General features: G+C 37.5%; 1 protein-coding gene across 2 annotated transcripts in view; it reads left to right on the top strand.

Moving 5' to 3' along the window:
• Positions 1-22,670, top strand: part of cnksr2a (connector enhancer of kinase suppressor of Ras 2a) — a 61,777-nt gene that overhangs the window by 7,863 nt on the left and 31,244 nt on the right. For both annotated transcript variants that reach the window (XM_055059382.1, XM_055059381.1), the window contains exons 2-12: positions 5,940-6,103; positions 7,132-7,334; positions 15,067-15,154; positions 15,563-15,604; positions 16,700-16,819; positions 17,596-17,655; positions 17,841-17,909; positions 19,938-20,084; positions 21,411-21,523; positions 21,610-21,764; positions 22,322-22,411. In XM_055059382.1, the coding sequence (XP_054915357.1) occupies positions 5,940-6,103; positions 7,132-7,334; positions 15,067-15,154; positions 15,563-15,604; positions 16,700-16,819; positions 17,596-17,655; positions 17,841-17,909; positions 19,938-20,084; positions 21,411-21,523; positions 21,610-21,764; positions 22,322-22,411 (1,251 nt within the window). The remainder of the gene's footprint in view (positions 1-5,939; positions 6,104-7,131; positions 7,335-15,066; positions 15,155-15,562; positions 15,605-16,699; positions 16,820-17,595; positions 17,656-17,840; positions 17,910-19,937; positions 20,085-21,410; positions 21,524-21,609; positions 21,765-22,321; positions 22,412-22,670) is intronic.

The following is a 22,670-nucleotide window of genomic DNA, read 5'->3' as shown; positions in this document are numbered from 1 at the left end:
TGTTTTCTAAGAGCTGCAGTTCTTCAACATAATGTCTATCCAAATGAGAGAAGCAGATAGAGCTGCTGCTCTAACTTTTGTTGTTACTGCAGCGCTTGGACCAGATGACACATAACCCGACTGGGAGGGCCTGGCTCTTTTATCAGAGTCGTGAACATCTCTGGAATGAGTGCAAAATCTGATTTTATTAGCAGTGCGTATGACAGAGAGAAAGAGGGTGTTTGTGGGAGTTTGGCTCGCCTGCTGTTGTGAAAAGTGTGCTACTGTGGGAGTTAAGTATGTGAGTCAGCTATGAATCATGCTTTTTCTAACAGTCCAACACAAGCACACGCATGATTTCAGTCTCGCGCACACTTGGACGTACTGAAATGCAGGTATGAGCATATGACTGCGCTGGCTCATTACACAACAAACCCACACTGACATCTACAGTGATTTTCTGTCAATTTTTTAAAAACATGGGTGGAAAAAAGCCTGGTTTTTTCTACAGTAGGAGTTCTCGTAGTGAATGCAATTTTTCCGCAGCTTTCAGAGTAGCTCAACTAATTAGAAAAATGTCTGAATTACAGCTGAAAGAAAAACAAAACATGCTTTATTGCAAAACAAGCTAAAGACAATGATTTTCCTTAAACATAATAATTATGAAACTGAACAGTCTTGAATAATTATTTCCTAAAAACTAAAATTTGAAGAAGTTGGACCAACTTATCTGTCAGTGGTTTGATTAAACCATCAGCTAAACATAATTATAAATTTTGTTGCCTCTCATGTGGAGTTTGCATAATTTTCATATGCATTCATGTTTTTTACTTCAAAACCCTGTCATACTATCAAACAGGCATTTTTTTCTTTATTATGTCTTATTTATATAGACATTTCAGAAAAAAAACACTTAAACTTAATTTTATAAAATTCCAGCAAAACAACTTTAAAATAAAAAAAAATTTAAAAAGTTACTAGCAAAACTACATACGTTCTCTCAAACCAGTATACTGGAGATTTAGCACAACGGCACTCCGTGGAAACATTTAAAAGCTGTATGATGATACAAGGTGACCTTTAATTCATCAAGTTAATGCTAAAATTCTAGCAGCATCCAGATAGATTGTAACTTTTAAAATAAATATACCGTTTTATATACCATATCCAGTTAAATACATTTTCTGACTTTCCAAATCTTATAAACAACCACTTTTATAAAATCTCATTTGTTTACTTTTGTGGTTTTTGTTTAAATTTCCTTCATAAATGATTTTTGCAGCAAAACTATGTACTAGATGTTTTTTATCTCATCAATAATGCATACATCTGTTTTTTTTTTGTTTTTTTTTTTAAAGGAAATCATGTTACAGTGTTTCAAATAGAGTTGTTTGCTTTGAAAACCAATAGAAAAGCTGATTTATTTATTTAATTTTATTGTTTCATAAATTTTTCCATTATTGCTGTAAAACCTTTCAATTCATAAAACGGCTCATACATACACTATTTTAGAAACCTTTAATATGCTGTTATATTTACATTTGACGGTTGTTTACAATGTAGATGTGAAACCTGATAATAATAAGCTTCCTACATTAAACACCTATTGCAAAACAGAACGTGTTATGAATATCAGATTATCTGTCTAGCAGAAATGTAAGGAAGTGCAAAAATCATTTGAACTTGAAACTTTTGGCTGATTACACCACATTGGTTTTCTTTTTTTAAAACAGATTGTTACTATGACCCAATTTGGCAGGACTGAAAACCAACAGAGCCATAAAAAAATTACCTAAGATACATTGATGCCAAAGACACAAGAATGCATCCATTTATTCATGCAAATTTCTGTTTTTCTCTCTGTTGTGTGGTAAAACTGGCTGTTGATGCACAGCACTATTTGGTTATTCTGCTGTTGTATTTTGGAGGTCCTTTCTTTATCCCTGGATGCTATCGCTTATAAATTTGTTTTGCACTGGGTCGGAAAATGCATGAGTTCTGTGAGAAGAAGATAAGTACGTGAGTTGCATGAGTTGGGTAGAAAGGTTTAATAAAAGCGATGATTTCAAGACTAAAGTTAATAGCTACTGAACTCCTGCAGATTGAGGAAACATAATGGATGACTTCAGCTGATAAAGGTTATGTTTTCTCTTTTTAAATGGATCCCTAAGAGATGACATTACTCTGTATGTAAATAAACCATATGGCAGCGCTTCACTTTTTAGCTGCATACTGTGTGGGAGTGTGTGCTTTGCTGATGCCACTTACAATTTGACTCTTCAGTATTCAGGGCATTCACGCTCGCCCTCACTGCAAGCGATAAGCGATGCTGATTATCGCTGAACTTTCGCCGTACTGTACATTCCTCCTCTTCTGCTTCTCTGCCTCTTCCACTGGAGTAACAATCTGTCTGCAAGAGCCAAAATTGTTTTAATCAGCTTTGCTTCTTTCACTTCTGCTAACTCTCCACTGCGACTAACAGTTGCATCATAAGCGCAGTTGGTTTGGGGAGAAGGGGACTGATGTCTTATTAGAACGAAAACAGTATTAAAACTTCCCCAACACTGATTGGTGAGATGGGAACAATCTCAAATGTCAAAGCAGAGTGGAAGTAAGAGATCATTCCGATTTCTTCAAGTGCGGTTTTGTGATGTTATCATGGACTTTTATCTCACCTACAGCAGGTTAAGGTTGGGCTGTGAGCGAGACTAAACGTGTTCTCTACATTTTTTTGCACAAAAACATTCTTAGATAATGAGATTTTAGTTTAGTCGGTTTTATTTCTTTTGAGTTCTTTTCACAATGAGTTGTTTTTGCTTGAAATTCAGCTCTATGCTGGATTTAAAGTGGGCACGCACATAAAAATGGCTCCAAACAGATGCACAATTATACAACTCTGGAAAAAATTGAAATGATCAGTTCCTCTGATTTTACTTCTTATGGGTACATGGTTGAGTGAGATGACCTTTGCTCTTTTATTCTATGAACTACTTACAACATGTATCCAAAATTACAAGCAAAAGTTTAGTATTTATTTGCAGATTTTTGTCAAAAAAAAACAAAATTTGTATTTGGTTACATTTTCTCCAGGGCCAGTGTGGTTCAAATGTGAGATTGATTGAACCCTGTAGATTTTTTCTTCTTCTAGATATGTGCTGTTCTGAGACTGAAGGCTTCATTTAGACTTCAGATTTGATGACAGCGGATGGAGGGTGTAGAGGCAGGAAAAAAGTCTATTTGCTTGTCGCTGATGAGCGAAGGGATGTGTGTGCGCTTGTGCGTGAGCGAATGCATTTGAAAGCAATTTAGCAGCTGCTTCTGAGCTTTTCCTCTTCATGCTCTTTTTCTTTTCCTCGTCCTTCCTTCCTCCGCCTTTCTTTCCTCCCAATCTTTGTTAGTGTGGTTATGATAGATGACTGTGTTACAAAGCTGGGATTTGAAGCGAGGGAAATCAATGCTCCTTCTTCAGAGGTGTGTGTGCGTGTGTGTGTGTGTGTGTGTGTGTGTGTGTGTGTGTGTGTGTGTGTGTGTGTGTGTGTGTGTGTGTGTGTGTGTGTGTTTGCAGTTGCCTGTTTGTTGATCGGTCAGACGCTGGGTGCGTTCATTGTTTTGGGAGCCAGGGGCTGCAGCTGAGCCACTCTGTCTTGATCTGCTTTCCTTTGACTCAGCAAATGTTGTCCGGCCAGACGCAGGAACAACCACTTAAACAATGCATCCACACACACTAACACATGCAAACACACACTCTCAATGTGGATCGTCCCACACATTCTCACAGACGCAGTCCAGCAGAGAGTGAAGTCTTAAGCGGCTTGATTGCTCCATTTTTGCTCAGTTGCTCTTTTTTTTTTTTTGTTCCAGGATCCTGACTCTTGTTTAAGGTTCAGCGTTTGCTTTTGTATGGAAGCAGGAACACTGAAAAATAAAAGAATCCAAGTGTCTTTCACTGTCCTAATAAAGCATTAGATAAATCTGATTTTATTTAATTTTGATCAGAATTCTAAGATTTTCTGAATTCTGAGGGGAAAAAAGTCTCACATCTTACACATATTGATCAATATAAATAAAACAATAATTGAGACCTTTACACCTCAAAAACACATATTAACATGTATTTTTGTCTGGCTTGTAGCGCATAATTATTTTTGAAAAATGACAGAAAAGCCCTAGTTCCTCTAGCAGATTATTTGTCTTATAATATGGGAAAAATGTCTTGTTGTAAGTTAAATTAACTACCAGTGAAAGTAGCACATTTTCACCAATATTAATTATTTAGACAAACTTGTACATGTTTTAAGGAGTTGGTGGAACATTTTGGTCACTGATTGTTCTTAGCAAGAACAGGTATTTCCTGTCGCTGTTGGGGAAAACAAATTATAGTCAAGTCACAGATTTTGCTCCAATGTTGTCGTGACAAAAGGAGGGAAGTAGTTTGGTTTGGAAAATGGCATTTGTGATTCATATCACTGGTTTCATGCAGTTGGATTCACTGATTGTGTAAAAACAACCAATATGACGGGAAAATGTGTTTGTGTAACAGTAGTTTTGTTTCTGCCTGACATGTTTCTGTATGTATTTGTATTTGAGTCTTTTTTGATACAAAGTTTGTTTTGCACCATTTGTTTTTCATCAATTGGAGCAAATCTAAAAACTATAGTATTTCTCTGTGTGACTTGAAGTTCACTGTTAAAAAGCCATAAATAGTTTTGTACCAAAAATACATCCATACCTCAAATCCACACTATGAAACATGGTGATGGCAGAATTGTGCTGGATTAATGCGTAACCAATTTCTTTTATGTAAAGAAATTGAAAAAACAGGCATTATTTTCCTTCCTTTTATCACATTAAGTCCAATTATAAAATAAACTCTGAGGTAAATGCGAGACAATTCAGGAGGTATGAATAGTTTTTGAAAGTATTTTTACAAGAACCCTGTTGTGTGGTTCAATCAGTGCTGCTCAGTTTAAAGTAAAACAGTCTGGTGGAAAAAAAAGCATGAAAACTGTTTATTACCTGTGTTTTTCGTGCCATTTTGGACATGAGAACAAAACCGCCACATTTAACAAAATATCTCTTTGATATTCTGCTTTAATATTAAAAGACGCAGGAAGCATACAAATCTGCAACATGAAGAGCATCAGAACAACACACACAGCAGCTGTTTTATTACGGGAACAAGCAGCAGTGCAACTGCCTCTTCCTGTGTGGAGCGATCCGCTCTCCCTGCAGGCGCAGCTCGATGAGGGGAACCACCAGTGAAGTCTGGAGTCCTGCCATATGTTTGCAATGTGGGCTGGGGGGCAAAATTACCACGTTGGGCAGAATAAGTGCTGTTAGGATGAGAGCCCCTGCAACAACTACGGCCCATCATTTCTCTAATAATAATTAACTGTATCATGATTTCTTTAAATATTTCATTACAAGCTGGAGATACTTGGAGTATAATATGAGGCTGACTTGATTTTTTTTTTAATTTCTGCAACATTTTTAATCAAAATGCATTTATTGACTGAACATGAGTGTAAACATTTAGGAATCCTCATTTTATTCTGCTACTGATTCACTAGGCGTCATTTGATGATTGAATGTTGAAGATATAAGATAAAGATAAAGGTGCTGTTTTTATATGACACTCAGTGACAGTGACCCGCGCGCCTGCCTGATTCGATCAAGACTTGAGAGGATGATTACATTTCACACTTACAAAGTTTGACACAGCAATTAATTATAACTAATCACAATGCCAGTGATTAATCTAATATGATTTTTTTAACTGACTGACGGCACGAGAAAATGTAATCTTTAAAATAATCATTTTTAATGCTGTCAACAATGTTGTTTCTTTTCATCATCTGCATTGACATAAAGTTTGACTCTTATTTTTATTTCTCTCGTGATGTGATTTGTGATTTTACAGTCAAACACCTGCAGCAGCTCTGTGTGTGTTTATGTTTCAGGTCTGGACGACTGCTTGCAGCAGTATGTGGGTGTGTTTGAGCGGGCGGGTGTGTCCGGGGAGCGGCTGCTAAGGATCAGCCATGCTGAACTGGAGGAGCTGGGCGTGTCTCGGATCGGACACCAGGAGCTCATCCTGGAGGCCGTGGACCTGCTCTGCGCTCTGGTGAGTGTTTCTCTGCTTTTCCTGCCTCATATCAGGCTGTAAAATATGCTGCTCTGCTTCAGTGCACAAAGCAACAACTAGCCGGGAGTAAATTGTTTGTGTCCTCCTTCATTTTTGTTAGATTTCCCAAGGGTCCCTAAAGCAGAGAAATGGCGAGTTTCTTTGTTTTAATGCTTAAATACCAACCAGAAAGAAGTATTTCCATCCCATTAATGGATTTACAAATGAATAAAACTGTTGTCATTTCCAGCCAGAAGGTTACAAAGGTTATAAAAGCAGGGCTTTTATTAGAGGAGTCTAAATGCCATCCTCATAATCACAGCTTTGACTTCTTAGACCTCTTTCTTTAATGATTCAGCCCAGTTTAGTCATTCAGAATCGTGATGTTGGTCACATCTATCAACATCAAACAAAACATTTTAGCAAAACTGTGCAAAATTCTAATTTTGCACGTTTCTACTTCCATTTAAGTCTCAACATCCCGAGCGATTTAAAAAAAAGTCCTCACAGATGTTTTTTGGTGTCTGGAAAATGAGCGATTTCGAAAACTGATGATTTTCTTTTTATACATTTATACATGTTTTTTATTTATAATTCAGAAAGGAACAAATATAATGTTTTAATGTGTAATTTCATAATAAGTTTTGAATTTTATGTTATCTAGTTGAATTTCATTAAATATATTTGTCAGTTTTTTAGAAATTATTAAGGTAAAACGGGTAAATTTAAATCACTTTGGTGAACTTTTAGTGATAACATCCTAGCTTTTAAGTTTTTAAATACAATTGTACATTAAATCGAATTACTTATTTAAATTTAAAATAGTGAGTGTTTAGGTATTTGTAGACGATTGTTTGAAACTTCCCGATAATTGAGTCACATTCGAAGGGCACTGCGACATTACCTAGCAACCCCAGAGGAATTCCTTCATATTTTAGCTAATAGATTATCTTTAGATCAGAGAAGAACCGCTTGTTTTTAACTGTTTTCGCTCCCTGGTCTGCATATTTATCCGTCTTTACCTCCAGAATTCGGGTCTGGAGACCGAGAGCGTCAGGACTCTCGCTCACAAGCTGGGCGCCTCGGCCAAGAACCTACAGAACTTCATCTCCAGCCGCCGGCGGAGCAGCCAGTTGGAGAGCAGGAGCTCGCGGCGGCTCCCCAATGACCTGCTGACCTCCGTGGTTGACCTCATCACCGCTGCTAAGAGCCTGCTGGCGTGGCTGGACAGGTTATACCTCCTCTGGTTTCTACGTTTATATTTTCTAGCAGCTGGTTGGAAACCGTTTTGATGCATTTACAGTTCAGTTCAGAGTTCAAATCAGTATTTAAGCCTTCAGGCTTCTTTGGCAACAGAATTTAATTTGACTGAATTTAAAACCAGGGATGGTATTTATTAATTATTAAATAGTCTAATTAAGTGCAACATTTGGATTATGCAGCAAAATTGTATAGCTAAGCAGCACAAAATATATACATTTAGTTATATTTCAACTGACAGTGGAAAATAAACATTATAACTCTAAATGTAACAATTACAATTACAAAATTGATTAATTAAATGCCTAATATTCTAACAACGCTGTAAAAGTTGTGGAAGTAATCCTGGGGTTATTCACTGTTTGGTAAAACAATTCAACCTTTAACTTCCTGGTTGACGTCTTTAGATATGTTTCAATATTTCCTCATAACATTTCTTAATCACCAAGCTCGGGGAAATCCACTAACGCACTCACTCTTTGGTTACCTAGCAACTCATTCATTCTTTGGTTACCTAGCAACAACCTGGCGCAGCAGCAGTTTAAGGTTCTTCCACCTGATTAGAAATAAAAAAACAACAGTGTTGTGTACGTATAGAACAGGAAAGGTCATGACACCAGTATGACGGTATTTAAAGATATCTAAAACAAAAAACGTACCAGTAATTATTAATATTGTCTGGTATAAAATGTTTATATTTTGAAATGATTTTTAGTCATATTGTCCAGCCCAAGACAAATATCTTAACATTTTAGCAGAATTATTTTGATTCTTTGCATGATTTCACACAGGTGAGCCGCTATTAAAACCAAATATTGTGAGGCTGTAAGAAAAATCTCATCATTTTAGTCTTTTCATTGACCTGAAATGGGAAAAGTTTACTCTTATTTAGTGCCAGACAGTAAAAAGAAATAGAGACCTTCTTACAATGAATGTTTTAACTGCATTGCTGTTAAAAGCCTTTCAGTTTAATTTAAGCCAAACCGCCTTCAAAAATTCAACGAATTATTAATCTGACGGAAAAATCTTTGCGCTTTATGATTTTTTTTGCATAAATATTTCAGTGTATTTTGTAAGAATTTAAGAAATGTTATGCTGTCGATTGATGTAATACAAAAAGAGCCCTCAGCTGCAGCCTATATGTGATCATAAGAATAAATCGTTTCACCATCTGAGCTCAGATATAAAAAGAAGCAGACTTGTCTCCTGCTGCTTGGAAATATGCTTTCATTTCAGAGCCTTTTCTCCTGCCCTCTCTATGCATCTCTCTCCCTGTCTGTCTCTTTTACTCTTTACCCTTTTCTTTGTGTCTCCTCTTGTATGCATGACTCGACACGATCTCCCGCCCGCAGCACACAAACAGACACAGAGCTAAAGGTCTTCGACACCGGCTCTTGAAATGCCAGACACCCACACCGGTCCTCAGGCCATCTCGACCTCGGGCGCACGCGAACGCGCCGCGGATTCGCACAGACGCCCGCGCGAAGCGTGCACGCACGCGTTCGGCCGAACATGCAGGCGTTGCACGCATCCCATGATGCAACTGGAGGTGGCAAAGTGACATTGAGTCTCCCAAGACGAACTGGTGCAAACCGTGTCAGTCTCCTGAAATGTTGCATCAACACAAAGCAAATGTCCAGTTTCTGCATCAGTGCCAGAGCCGAGTAGTAACTAGTTACATTTACTCAATTGCATCTACTTGAGTAACTTTTTTGAAAGGATGTACTTTTAGGAGTATTTTGATTTTTACTTGAGTAATTTTATTACAAAGTATCGCTACTCTTGAGTAAAAATTCTGGATTTTCTACCCACTGAATGAATAACAAACATGTTTTAACCAGATTTTGTTATTTTTTGTTAATTATGTGAATTAGTTATTTTTGTCCTTAGATATGAAAAAGATCCACTTAACTTTATATTTTGGTTTGTTTGACGTAATTTTTAAATATTAAATGATTAATAATTTGATGCGATACTCAGTACTTGAGAAGGCTCTTAAAAAAATATACCTGTTTACTTTTACATGAGTAGAAATATTCTCCACAGAGATTCTCCGGTTAGCGTATATATAACAAACATTACAAACTAGCAAAAAGGATATTGATCTACAAAACAAATAGCAGCAACTAAAATATATATAAAAAAACAAACAAGTATACATTAAAATTGTTATATTCAAAATAAAGACAAAATACTTAACATAACCAGTTGGTCTCACAACAAAAACAATGAAATTGTTTAACATATTTGGATTAATTTTTTTCTTTTGATATTGGAATTTATTTTCTAATTTGAATTATTTTTCTATTCTCTAATATTGCTTGGTTGACCTAAATATTTTGGGTAGAAGTGGAAAAGAGAGGGAGGGAAAAAAGTAAACAGTTTGCCAGAACAAAGAATAAATCTTATCATTTGGCTCTCCCATTTCCCTTTCCATCCAATTTAATTCACCAGCAATGAAAGTTACGTTAAAGTAGCGCTACTTTTACTGGAACGTAATTTTTGTGTATTCTGCCCACCTCTGCATCAGTGCACACCATTCCTACAAGAAATCTCATCTTGTAAAACTGATTTCTGCAGCCAGGGAGCTCAGAGTGATGAGTTTAATAATGGAGATAAAGGTTAGCATATATTAGAAAGTGTCAGATTGAGCTTTTATCCATCTGGTTATTCGAGCTCTCAGGGAAACGTTCTGCAACCTTTCCGTGTACAAAATAACCACAGACGTCCTTACATATTTTACTCCACCGTCATTTCTTCTGAATTCAGGAGCTGAACTCAACGTGTGCGTCTTTGAACTGCGTACACACAACATTAATTATTCACACGGAGGCGTTTTATGTGTCATATATTTTGCTGATGGCTACAAAATGCAGGAACTATTCCTTTATTCAGCCAGAGTAATGACTGCGCTGACTTGTTTTCTTTGGTTCGTCTCTTATCTTTACTGTGCTCATTAAAAGCTCTATAAAATTTAAAGTCTAAAAAGCAGCAATTCAGTTTCATAGCTGCTGGAAATGCCTCACTTGTAGTTTCAAACCCTTTGCATTTAGCTTTTTCTATAGAAATTACCTGACTTTGATTGGATTCTGACTCAAAATACACAAAACTTTGACCCAGAATCTATAAATCCAGGGTCCAAATTTGTGGATTTTCCTCTTCAAAGTGCTGAAGTCCTTTCACTTTCAAAATCATTCAATTGATTAGTTATGATTACTAAAAATCTATTTTTAATTCAGTTCAAGTTTATTTGCACATTTCAGCAACGGCAAGAACGTGCTTTCCATTAAAAAAATAAAACAATAAATTTGGTCAAATGCCATCATTAAAATCATTAACAAACATCAAATATTAGTAATAAATTCCTACTGATTTACTACAAATTAAATGTGTATCTAAGCAAATACATTTTAAGTCTTCATTTAAAGGAACTCAGTGTTGTGATTGTTTTGCAATTTTCTGGAAGTTTGTTTCAGATTTGTAGTGTATAGGAGCTGAATGCTCTTTCCCCATGTGTGGCTCTGGTTCTGAATATGTAGAGCAGACCAGAACCAGAACCAGACAGATTTCTTAAAGGGACGGTATCAAGTAAAATCAACTTTTTAAAACTTTTTAAATAATGATTATAATGTTATTTTCCCATTAAAAACATACCTAGACGAGTGATGCGTTGATACTTTCACATATGGAGACTAACGGAGTAATCCCTTCAGCTGTGCAAAATGCTCCTCTCCCACTCAGCCCCCCACTCAGCTCCTTCAGACTAGCCAGTAACAATTAGCAAACACCTGGTGGAACTTCGGATCTTATACAAGCTACTTCAGTGAAACTCTTGTGAAAACATTAACCCTAACCCGTTCATAGAGGGTTGTGATCTGACCAGGAGCTTCTTAAAGAGACAGAGGCCCAACTTCAAGGCATTAATTTACAAAGTCAAATTTTATTTGACATATCTAGTATTTTTATAAAAAATTTAAGATGACATAGTTACTTGATTGTGCTATTAAATGACGCTACATGCCTGGAAAATAAATTAAATTTTCTTTTATAACCTGCAAAGTTTTGCATCCTAAAGTTTTATAGCTCTAGTTAAAAAAAAAACAAAGAGTTGTTTTCAGGGCGGTTGCCTGGTGGTTAGCAGACTTCCTGCACACCCCCAGGTTGTCCATGTGTATATATAGTAGTCAACCTCAATACTGATGACCCAAATCACACAAACCACTGATAAATCATACACTAGAGGCTGGGCTGAGTCTTTATCTGGGTCTTTGGAACAGCGAAGGAAATGTGCCGCTTTCTGCCGCCGTCCTAATATGTGTCATGACTCTGCGCTAATGTTGCTGTTGTCTGTAGCGCCGCATTGTTGTTGTGTGCAGTCATTAGCGCCTCATTAACTCCGCCTGCTCCTTATCACTCTCACCTTTTTCACACCTGAGCACTCGCAGCGTTTAATTTATGAGCCGTTCCTCATTGGGAATTTTTTTTCTTTTTAGGGAAGTGTACTTGTCAACAAAATGGAATAGAGTGGAAACTGGGAACACAAAGGAGACACTGTGAGCTAACAGAGCTCGGGGCAAGAAAACATAATAAATTGAAGCTGGTCTAATAGCTCGGCTCACAAAGTCGTTTATAGAGAAACATCCAGACATTAGCAGAGGTCGCCGCCGTGTTTGTTTGCCTCTGAAAACTCAACGTTGTGTAAGGTTTTCTGAAAGGAAAGGCCTGTTCACTTTCAGCAGTGAACAGGCAAACACTGTTTTCTTTTCCTCTGAGAACAAATTAAAATCCCGTTTTTTGTCAATATGACTGAAAAACTTAACACGATAAAAGCGTTTCATATCTGTCGGTATTGATAATTATTGATTATAGTTGTGTTGTGGACATATTCACGGTGCAATAAAGACTGATGCTAATTGTAAGGATCTAAATCTATTTTTCTATGATTACATTCAGGTTCACTGCAAAAACACCAAATCTTACCAAGTAATTTTACTGTCGTTTCTACTGCAAATATCTTATTTCACTTGAACTAAAACAAAACTAACTTGCAAGTGGCTCTTCGGCATATAGACGCTTGTTTTAAGTAAATAATTAAAATTGGTTGAAAAAGTTCTACTTCCATTGGCAGATAAATTTACTTCTAACAAGACAATTGACCCATATTATAAATTAAATAATCTGCCAATGGAGCATTTTTTTTTAAAATCAATATCAAGGAATCATTTATTTTAAACAAGTTTCTATGTTTTGCTGATAAGTTACTTTTCACATTTACTAAGATATTTGCAGTAGAAACTAAAGATTGTGTGTTTTTGCAGTGTTGGTGTCATTGTGAGTAATTCATTAATTAATAGTTGTTTAATTATGGGAGTACCTTATTTCTATGTGTATGCTTATTTTCTATTAATTTTGTATATGTGAATTATTTACATCACACTTAGTTTTATTTTGTATGTAGTATGCGCTACTTTGTATTGGATTATCCCATAAAATTTTTAAATAATACATTAACGTTTGTGGTTAAAGTTTGAGAAAATGTGAAAAATTAAAAGTGAAAAAGCTCTGCATGCTTTCTACAAACTGTAGGTTTTACATGTATATATTTTTAAAAAGATGACAAACTTATAAATGAAGTCCATTGGTACAATTTCACATTAATATGTTCTAAAATGTAAAGTTTTCTTACTTTATTTTGTTTTTAAGGGAGAAATATGTAACCTCAGATATTTATATATTAAGAAACTGAAAAATAGAAAAGAATACTTTCTATTCTTTACTATCAAAGAGCATTAAAAACCTCAAAGAGCATAAAAAATCAGTCTCTGCAGTTGATATCAAGGCATTTCAGAATGAAAAATGTTCTCTAAGTTACATTTGAGGCACATTTCTTTTTCTCTTCTGCCCTCATACAATATAACAAACGAATGAGTCTCCATACACACGAGCGCTGTGACAGCTGACAACTGTGGATTAGGTTCATTTCGAACCAAATTGATTCAGTCAGATAATTAACAAACACGCGACAGAGTCATGAAAACCACATCACTGACATTTAGCAACCTATGAATGACAGATGGCAACCTTTAAATCCGACAACTCTAAAATATGAAGACAATTTAGCACCATCCCTGATCGTTAGCACATGAGCAATTCATCAACATAACGCGTTAAATGAGAAATATTTTTTTATTGTCGACTATATTTCAAGAAGATAGAATAATACAGTTTTATACTCCATTCATTTCACCAGCAGGGACGTCTACAAACCGGTGTTATTGTCCATTTTCCTGGTGTTAGTTTGGACTTTTGGATGAGTCACTGTCACATCAATCATTATTTTTAAGTAACCAATGGAAAGTACAAAATATGTACAATGTTTTCTATGTTCTGTTTTAGTTGGAGATTCTTTAGCTTGGTTTAAGATCATTTTAAAGCCAAAATTAGGGTGATGAGATGAGTAAATGTTCATATTTAGGTTTATTTCTGGTTCCCCATCAGTTCTAGGTTTATAGGACAATGGGCTGGAGTCACACAACACAACCCATTGACTGGTGAATAGAAAAACCCACTAGCGTGGCATAACACTAAAGTTGTCTCGATCTGCTCATCCAAACCGTTTTATCACACTACCAGATATTCTTTTCTATTTTTCAGTTTCTTAATATAAGGGGTCTGAGATTGGAGCCTTGAGGAATTTCGTAATCTTTAGTTTAGATTTATATTTACTAAAGCATAGAAAGTTTCCCAGTCTGCCCAAACAAAATCAATGCTAGTTTAGTGCAGTACCAGATATTCTTTTCTATTTCTTAATTTATTAGTATAAGTGGGCCATGACTGGAACCCTGAGGAACTCTATGATATTTAGTGGCTCAAATTTATATTAACCAAATCATAGAAAGTTATCTCGATCGGCCCATCTAAACCAGGTCAGCACAATATCACAGAATATTCTTTTCTACTTTTAGGATGTTTTTTAGTTAGGATGTTATCGATTATGTGAAAACTGCAAAACGGATCAGCAAAACCGTTAGCTCTCTAACATTTAGAAATGGTTAAAGGTGCCGTATGTAACGTTTATTAAAAATATGTTTCTTATATTATTTGTTAAAACTGTCACCTTGTTGAGACAGTTTATTATGAGACAGATAATCTGTGAAAAGATGGATCTCCTCCATTTTTTCCCTGAGCTGCTGTTGCCGTCTGAAAAAATGCACAAAAACGACCAATCAGAGACGTAAGGCGGGTCTTAGCGCTATCAATCAATCTCATGTACAATCCGCTAAATGTATTAATGGTGGAGAAACGATTTGATGTTACAGGAAGACCGTTTATTTGCTGTCATTGGTGGCTGTGCTAGCGACCCTGAGCGTTCATGACAAGCTTTGCTAGCAAGCTTAAGCCCCGCCTCCTGGCTCTGATTGGCTGTTTCAAAGTCAGAACAGCTCGATTTTTTTTTCACATATTATTTGAATCGTACCGTACTCTTGTGACATTGTGACAGTTTGAACAAATATATGAAAAAAACATTTATTCTAAAAGCTTAAAAAGGTGGAAAAATTAAATAAATCCTGGTTTAAATACTGCAGCATGGCAGCATTTTCGCTAACCTCTCCCTACAGTGCTGCCCCTGTCTATCACCCCTGCACATCTTCTGGCGCAGCAGTAGCATTAAAAGACTCACCGCTGTTATCTTTCCCTCCCAGGTCTCCCTTTGCTGCTGTGGCAGACTACTCAGTTACCCGAAATAATGTCATTCAGCTCTGCCTGGAGCTCACCACCATTGTACAGCAGGTGTGTGGAAGCGTTTGTGTGCTCGTTTTGAAGGCTGATAGCTTTTATTCTGCTGTGCTTGAAGCTCAAGGCTGAGGGGAGCTGCCGTGGGTTGACATATCCCCCTTAGTGTGCTGTATGCATGTGCGTGGGTGGGTGTGATGCAGCAGTCTGCATCCTTAAGCGAGACTCGATTCTTTGCTGTTTACATCTTTCTCAGCCTGTCTTTTATGTGACTGATGTGTGTATAAATAAGAGCTGAATGCATGTCTGTTTGTGTGGGTGTTTGTTGTATCTGTGGCGGTGTATAGTATCCAGGTAGCTGGGCTGCGGCAATGTGAAGCCCAGGAAGTATGCAGAGATACTTTAGCAGCAAGTGCAACACAAAATGTTCTTGCTGCTACATTAAATGTCTCTCCATTCCCTCAGGACTGTACGGTGTTTGAGACGGAGAATAAAATCCTCCATGTGGTGAGTTTGTCTTTAGTCAGATGCTGCACCTAACAAAGAAATGAACCTAAACTGGTTTTAATCAGATTTGGGTTGTAGCTAGTTACATTTATTCAATTCCATTTACTTTGTTTCAAAAATAGATTCTTTTACTTGAGTAAAATGTCTGGATTTTCTACCCATTGAAATGAAAAACAAACACCAGACACAACCTGCAGCTTGTGTTAAAGTTTCATAAGTTTTTATTAAAAGAAACTCATTTGGAAAAAAGTATTTTGTCCTATTTTGTCATTTTTGTTCTTAAAATACCAAAATTTCCACTTAACTTTATATTTAATCCATCTGACTAAGTAAGTTTTAAATATTAAATGATTAATGTGATCAGTTACTCAGCACATGAGTAGACGTTTTACCAAATATGTTTTTGCTTTTACTTGAGTAAAATTATGTTGACGTACTGCTACTCTTTCTTGAGTATCATTTTTTGATACTTTACTCACATCTGGTCTTAATTCTGTTTCTAAGTGTCTGGAGATGAACATTTTACTCACTATGACAAACCAACATGTCAGCTGCGAGGACGATTCTAGAACCAGAACCAGGACGAAGCCAAAACCCTTTCGAGATTCTGGGATATTTTCAGAAAAATGTCGAGTTCAAAATGTCGCACTACTAAGTTTGGAAATGATAAGTGCAGGAGGAGAAATCTTTGATAGGTAGCAGCGATTTTCCTGTCGACGTGGCAGAAAAACTTTTCTACACAAAGTTTAGTGACTTCCTCTGTGGCTGATCCAAAAATAGAGTCAGCAGTTTTTATTCAAACTTCTCTGTTATGAAAAACACGACTGAATCTGCCAAGAAAAAGCATAATTAAATTCACCTCCATTGTATCTGAAGGGGATTCGGTTATTGTGGTTTACTGAAGTGCTGAATTGATAAATAAAAATAAACCTACATGAGTCTAATCTGATTCTTACAGCAGAAAATTGATTTTTTATTTGGTTTGTGACAAAAACAGCTGAGTTTTTCTCATGTTTTTATCACAATATTGTCATATTTAGTCAATAAGTCTTCTGTTTTTCATTTATTTTGGTGTTTTCTTTCTCTCGTCTGCAGTGTAAGACTCTGTCTGAAGTGTGTGAGCACATCGTTTGCGTATCGTCGGACCCACTGGTCTCCCAGTCTGCCCACCTTGAACTGGTTCACCTCACCAACACTAAGCCATCCGAAGGCCTGGTACTGCTCTGAGCTGACTTTATATCTGTTTTTTATCATATCGAATTTATAAACTTTCGATGAAAAAGTTCATCTCAAAGAAATTACAAAAAGTGCTGCAGGGCCAGACTTCTCAAAACCAAGACAAGGGCCACAATTGGACCCAGGCCGCACTTTGGACACCCCTGCTCTAGACCAGTGTTTCTGAAACTGTGGTCCACATTGGCCCCCTAGTGGTCCACAAGGTACTGCATGTAACCGTTTATTTGCTATGACGTCAGCTCAAAGTGTGGCGCTAGAGCTAGCTTAGCAAAGGATTGTGTTTAAAATGAATAATAGATAAATTACTTAAAACCAAGACACTAAAAATAAAAACAGAAGGAGGTGTAGTACTTTTGTTTTTCAACACTATTACGATACAAAGCATGCCACACGAATGCAGTTCTGGGACTGCGACTCTGCTGAGTGCAAAAAAACTGCGCCGCGCCCCACACTGACTAACTGCATCTTAGCAGCTAAAATAAAGTTATTTATGTTGGACTACCTACTTTGGAAAGAAAATGTTTGTTTTTCCATCCCGACTCAATAATATTTACTTTGATTATGCCTCTAAATTACACGCAGCCCTAAAATGTTATCAAAACTTTTTATATTCCCATGTGTTTTCCATTATTGAAAATAAATGGAGTAAGTGGACCTCTGCCTGAAAAAGTTTGAGAAACACTGGGCTAGACCGAAGAGAAAGTCGTGTCTGCTACTTTAAAGCGATGAATATTTTTGTTTCTTGTCTCCATCAGGGGATGTACATCAAGTCCACTTATGATGGCCTGCATGTGATCACAGGAACCACAGAAGGGGTGAGAGGATTTTCTCTTAAAATCAATCATTGAATCTGCTTTCAACAGCAGCCTGTCATTTTCAATAAGGACGACAAAATGGCTGCCTGCCTTTATTGATCATTTAAGTGGGGTTTGATGTGAAACTTCCCAAAGTGTCAGACAGGAATCGATGGGTTATTAATCTCTGCTTTGTGTGCGTTTAGTCTCCGGCTGACCGCTGCAAGAAGATCCATGCAGGAGATGAAGTGATTCAAGTCAACCACCAGACCGTGGTATGTTTGAAATCAGATGTTTTACATAAAAGAGCAAGTGAAAAATGGAGAAAAATGATGAAACTTGAGGAAATTATAAAATGTTTTTTTTCCTTCTGGGTTCTGTTTACTGTAAAATGATTCCGTGAAAGCTAATTCCATCTATATGGTACCTATTGAGCTTTACAGCAGTAATGGTGGCTCATTAAGAGGCAGAAACAAACGACAGACCCTGAAAGCACCACACACACTGTGAAACATGGAGGTGGAGGCATCATGCTGTGGGGAGAGGTTTCTTTATCAACAACAGTTTGAAAACTGATAAGAAACGATGAGAGGTTCATCCAACCATCAGAGCATCCATCCATTCATCCGTCCACAGTTGAATGGATGGTTGGATAGATGGATGGATAACTTTGTATTTATAATAAAACAATAAGAACAGAGATAAACTCTGGAAATGTTTGTAATTATGACATGGAAATGTTGAGAAGTTGTTAATATAAAACACTGGGATAAAAGTACAACACACAGATCTGCACATTTTCAGTGGCGAAACAGGAGACAAACCCATCCCCAGTAAATAAAACCCAGTAAATAAACCTCCGTAAATAAATCCCCAGTAATCGTGCTTTTGTGCCGTATCAGAGCCGGCCTGCTCTGAAAAACAACCGTCGGTCTTTGATCATGAACAGATCTCAGGTCAGCTCGGTACGCTCAGGTACGACGAGGCTGCGAGCGCCGCATCCCGGTGGGCAGCTTCGTGTTTGTTTACAGTTTGTTTTCGTTTGCAGATCTGCTGGAGGCGAGCAGTGTAGGCGTGGCTTTTTGCACATAGTTGGTAAAAATGTAAAAAAAAAGAGAAAAATGATGGATGATAAGACGCTTTGGATTTGGAAATGAGGGCAGGTTACATCACATGAAGCCTCTATAGATAGTTATGCCGCCTTGCCGCCTACTTGTTTCGCTCACGATGTGGACCGGAGTCAAACTTCAGCCTGCATATAAATGAGGGAGATTTTTATTTCCTTACACCACGTGTGTCAAACACAAGGCTCGAGGGCCAAATCTGGCCCATTTGGCCTTTTTAAGTGGCCCTCTAAACTACCGGCTTACGCATAAATAAAACTTTGAGGAGTTGTCTGTTTAAATATTATTTTATTAATCAAATCCAAGTAGTTGTTTACATCAGTCAGTACTTTCAGTTTTACTAAATTTGCACAAAATCAACAAATCAGATAATTTTTTGTGCTAATGAATAATTGTGAGTTTATTGAAAACTTTCCAGAAAAATTATCACAGGTTTTAAGTGATGCCAACTCCCACCTGCAGGTGGCAGGATATTTTACTAATACACTTTTGCCTCCGCCCTTAGTTGATGTCAAGTTTTAGTCTAATCGATTATTTGTGATTAATAAAATGTCACCTGTACCTTCAAATGTTAGGGAAAATGTTGCAGATTTCTTAGAAATATTTTTAAATTACCGATTTATTGCAAAAAAATTTAACCGTCATGCTAACAGTTGTGTGCTTAAGTATTTTATTAATCAAATTAAAGAATTTTTTATTTGTTTACTGCCAAATTAGTCAACATTAATGTGCTAGAAGTCGAGAAGTAAACTACACTGCCACCTGCAGGTGGGAGTTGGCATCACTGGCTACCTGTTTTTGATCATTTTACTGGGAAGATTTTCAATAAGCTCACAATTATCAATTAGCACAAAAAATGACTTCATTTGATGTGAATTTTCACGATCGTAGTAAAGCTGAAAGTATTGACTAATATAAAATAGTAGTAAACAAATAAAAACTACTTTTATTTGATTAATAAATTGATATTTAACCACACAACTGTTATCTTGGTGGTTTTATTTATGCATTAGTCTGGAGTCCAGGCAACATAAAGCGCTACAGTGGGCCGGATTTGGCCCCTGGGCCTTGAGTTTGACACGTACCTTATCGATACACTCCAACTGGCCTTAAAGAACATTCATAATCTTTTATTGTGGCGAGTCTCCCTGCCTTACGATGTTCCTCGTTGCTCCACAGGTGGGCTGGCAGTTGCGTAACCTGGTTGGCTCACTGAGGGCCGATAAAGGGGTCGTGTCCCTGACTCTGAAGAAGCGTCCTCAGAGCACACTCAGCTCCGCCCCTGCACTGCTGAAGAACATGCGCTGGAAACCCCTGGCTCTGCAGGTGGGACTGCCTCTGCCTTTTATAGACTTTATTAAAGCACCTCACTGGCCCACATCGATTCCCCGCAGCATTCTTCCTCCCGCTCGGCCGCAGCAAAAGCATGTAATTAGGTCACGGAGCTGTGGCTCAGCACGGGGTTTGCTAGCCGGGTCGAAAGCAGTAAATGGGGAAGGGAAATCTAATGGTTTTCAACCCACATTCTCGGAACTGAGGCTGAAATTTCCACCGCTAATTATCTCTTAATTAGCGACAAACGAGAGGAAACAAGAAAAAAAAGTGTTTGTGCATCAAAAATTGACTTTTTTTGTGTTTTGGTCCACTGCAGCTGAAATCACCTGATACACTATGTTTAAAGTTATGCTTCAAATAAAGGCTACTAATTTAACACTGGAAAATCTTGTTAAAGCTGCAGTATGTAACTTTTATAAAATATATGTTTTAATGAATTTGATACATCTATCTTCATGTTGTGACAGGATGATATTAGACAGATAATCTGTGAAAATATCGATATCCTCCATCTCCTCTCTGAGCTGTTATTGCCATTTGAACAAATGCACCAAAAACAACCAATCAGAGCCAGGAGGCGGGTCTTAGCGCCGTCAATCACCCTAAAAATAAAAATACTAATCTTGAACGACAGGTTAGACTGCAGACCTGTTTTGAGTCTCCGGCCAGAAATAAAGTGATTAGTTTTACGTTTGTCCGCCGGTAGCACATTAAGCAGCGGCTTTAGGTTGATTGACAGCGCTAAGACCCACCTCTTTTTCATCTTTTCACAGATTACATATTACGTCGTCACAATAGCAAATACGTAAAAATTATATATATATTTTTTTATAATAGCTTAAACTTAATCTTTGAGTTCCTGGGATATAAATATCTGTTATCTCTTCAAAAGGGAAAAAACAAACAAGCATGGCTTTAAAGGAAGACAAAAAAAAACACAAAACTTCATCTTGAACTCTGGAAGTTCAAAGTCTTATGGTTGTTTCCAATTGTGTTTGACTATTTTTAAGTGAAGTTATCATTTTATGATTTTTTTTAATTATTTTTATTTATTTCTATGCCTTTTATATTTAGTACAATGTAAATAAAATTAGCTTATATTCTTACACTCCTGAAAAACTGATAGGATTTGTGATGCTTTGGATCTGAGTTCAGCTCATTTTAATCAATCAATCAGATTTTATTTGTTTTACACATTTCAGCACCAAGTCAGTTCAAACATCTTTACATCATAAAAACACAAAAATCAACAAATGAAACATAAAAAGGAGAATCTGATGGACTAAATTTTCTCTTTTCTTAAAATTTTAAATGCAGCCAACCAGAAGCCCAGGCAGCGGCTCTGGCACACCATCAGGAACACCCACCAAAAGCTCCGCCCTCCAGGATCTCTACATCCCGCCTCCACCTGCCGAGCCCTACACCCCCAGGTACTTCCTCTGCATCTTTGAAGGCCGAACCATTCGCTTCGTCGTTCAAACTTCCTCTGACGAGCGTCTGCCTCTGGTTGCCACAGAGACGAGACAGGAGCCCTGTCTGCAGACGAAGCGTCTCGTAGCCATGGTGGCGTCAGCGCTGCCAAGCGCTCTGAATCACCAAACTCCTTCCTGGATCAAGAGTCTCACCGGCGAGAAGAGGAGGAGCCGGTGTACTGCACCACGCCCACATACGGTGTGCAGGTTCTACCCAGAATGCGCCACAATGTGTCAATGAAGCAGTTTCTGATTTATTTACTTTTTTCTATAAATGCTGCTAAAGGGGATCCGGCATGCAAAGTTCACATTTTGCTTGTTTTTGTACTTCCATTTGGGTTTCTACTACATCTAAAAACAAACATAGCTCTTAAAGATGTATGGAAAATGAGCCATTTCAAAAACCTCCTGAATGTAACGTCACAAACCAGCAGGCAGTGGCCCGTTACCTAGCAACCGCAGATCCGGTATATTTGGTCAGCTGGTTTTACAGCTGTACAATGGCTGTTGGAAATGACAGGTGGTTTGTTTTTGACTTACCATCCAGAAAACACTTGCTGTGTTCTTGTTGATTTTGCGGGAGGCACAACTTCTGCTTTTCTCAGTTGTACGGTTGTTTAATTGCTCATCTGTTTGCAGCCATTTTGATACGAATTGCACAAATTATGACCTGACATATCTTGTGAATCTTGAGAATAAACACAGTTCCCAGGGCGAATAATGAGGATTTCATTTTATTCTAATATGCACTTGTAGGCAGGCTGAGGCCCATCTCGATGCCTGTGGAGTGCAACTGGGTGGGCGACTACGAAGACCCAGCCAAGCTGAACAGAGAAACCCGCAGAGGTGAGTCCAGGAGAGCCGGCTGGATATCAGCTAAACGTTCCCATCTGTACAAATTATGAAGCGCTCAGCGAGTGTGAGGATATGCGAGCCTCTTTTCCAATTCCCCCCGTCATCAGCGTCACAGAGGAACCAAAGAAAAGCTGCTGAGGAGCAAAGGAGGCAAAGAGACACGAGCACAAAGGCGGAGGAAATGAAAGGCAGCAATGGACGAAGAAAAAAAAAGGATAGAAAGAACAGCGGGATGAGAACAGACAAAAAA

The sequence above is a fragment of the Poeciliopsis prolifica genome, unplaced genomic scaffold (genome assembly GCF_027474105.1).
Source record: "Poeciliopsis prolifica strain line A6 unplaced genomic scaffold, Auburn_PproV2 SCAFFOLD054, whole genome shotgun sequence".
NCBI classification, from domain to species: Eukaryota; Metazoa; Chordata; class Actinopteri; order Cyprinodontiformes; family Poeciliidae; genus Poeciliopsis; species Poeciliopsis prolifica.
The sequence above is the reverse complement of the archived record's forward strand: the minus strand, read 5'-3'. Positions and strand labels throughout refer to the sequence as shown.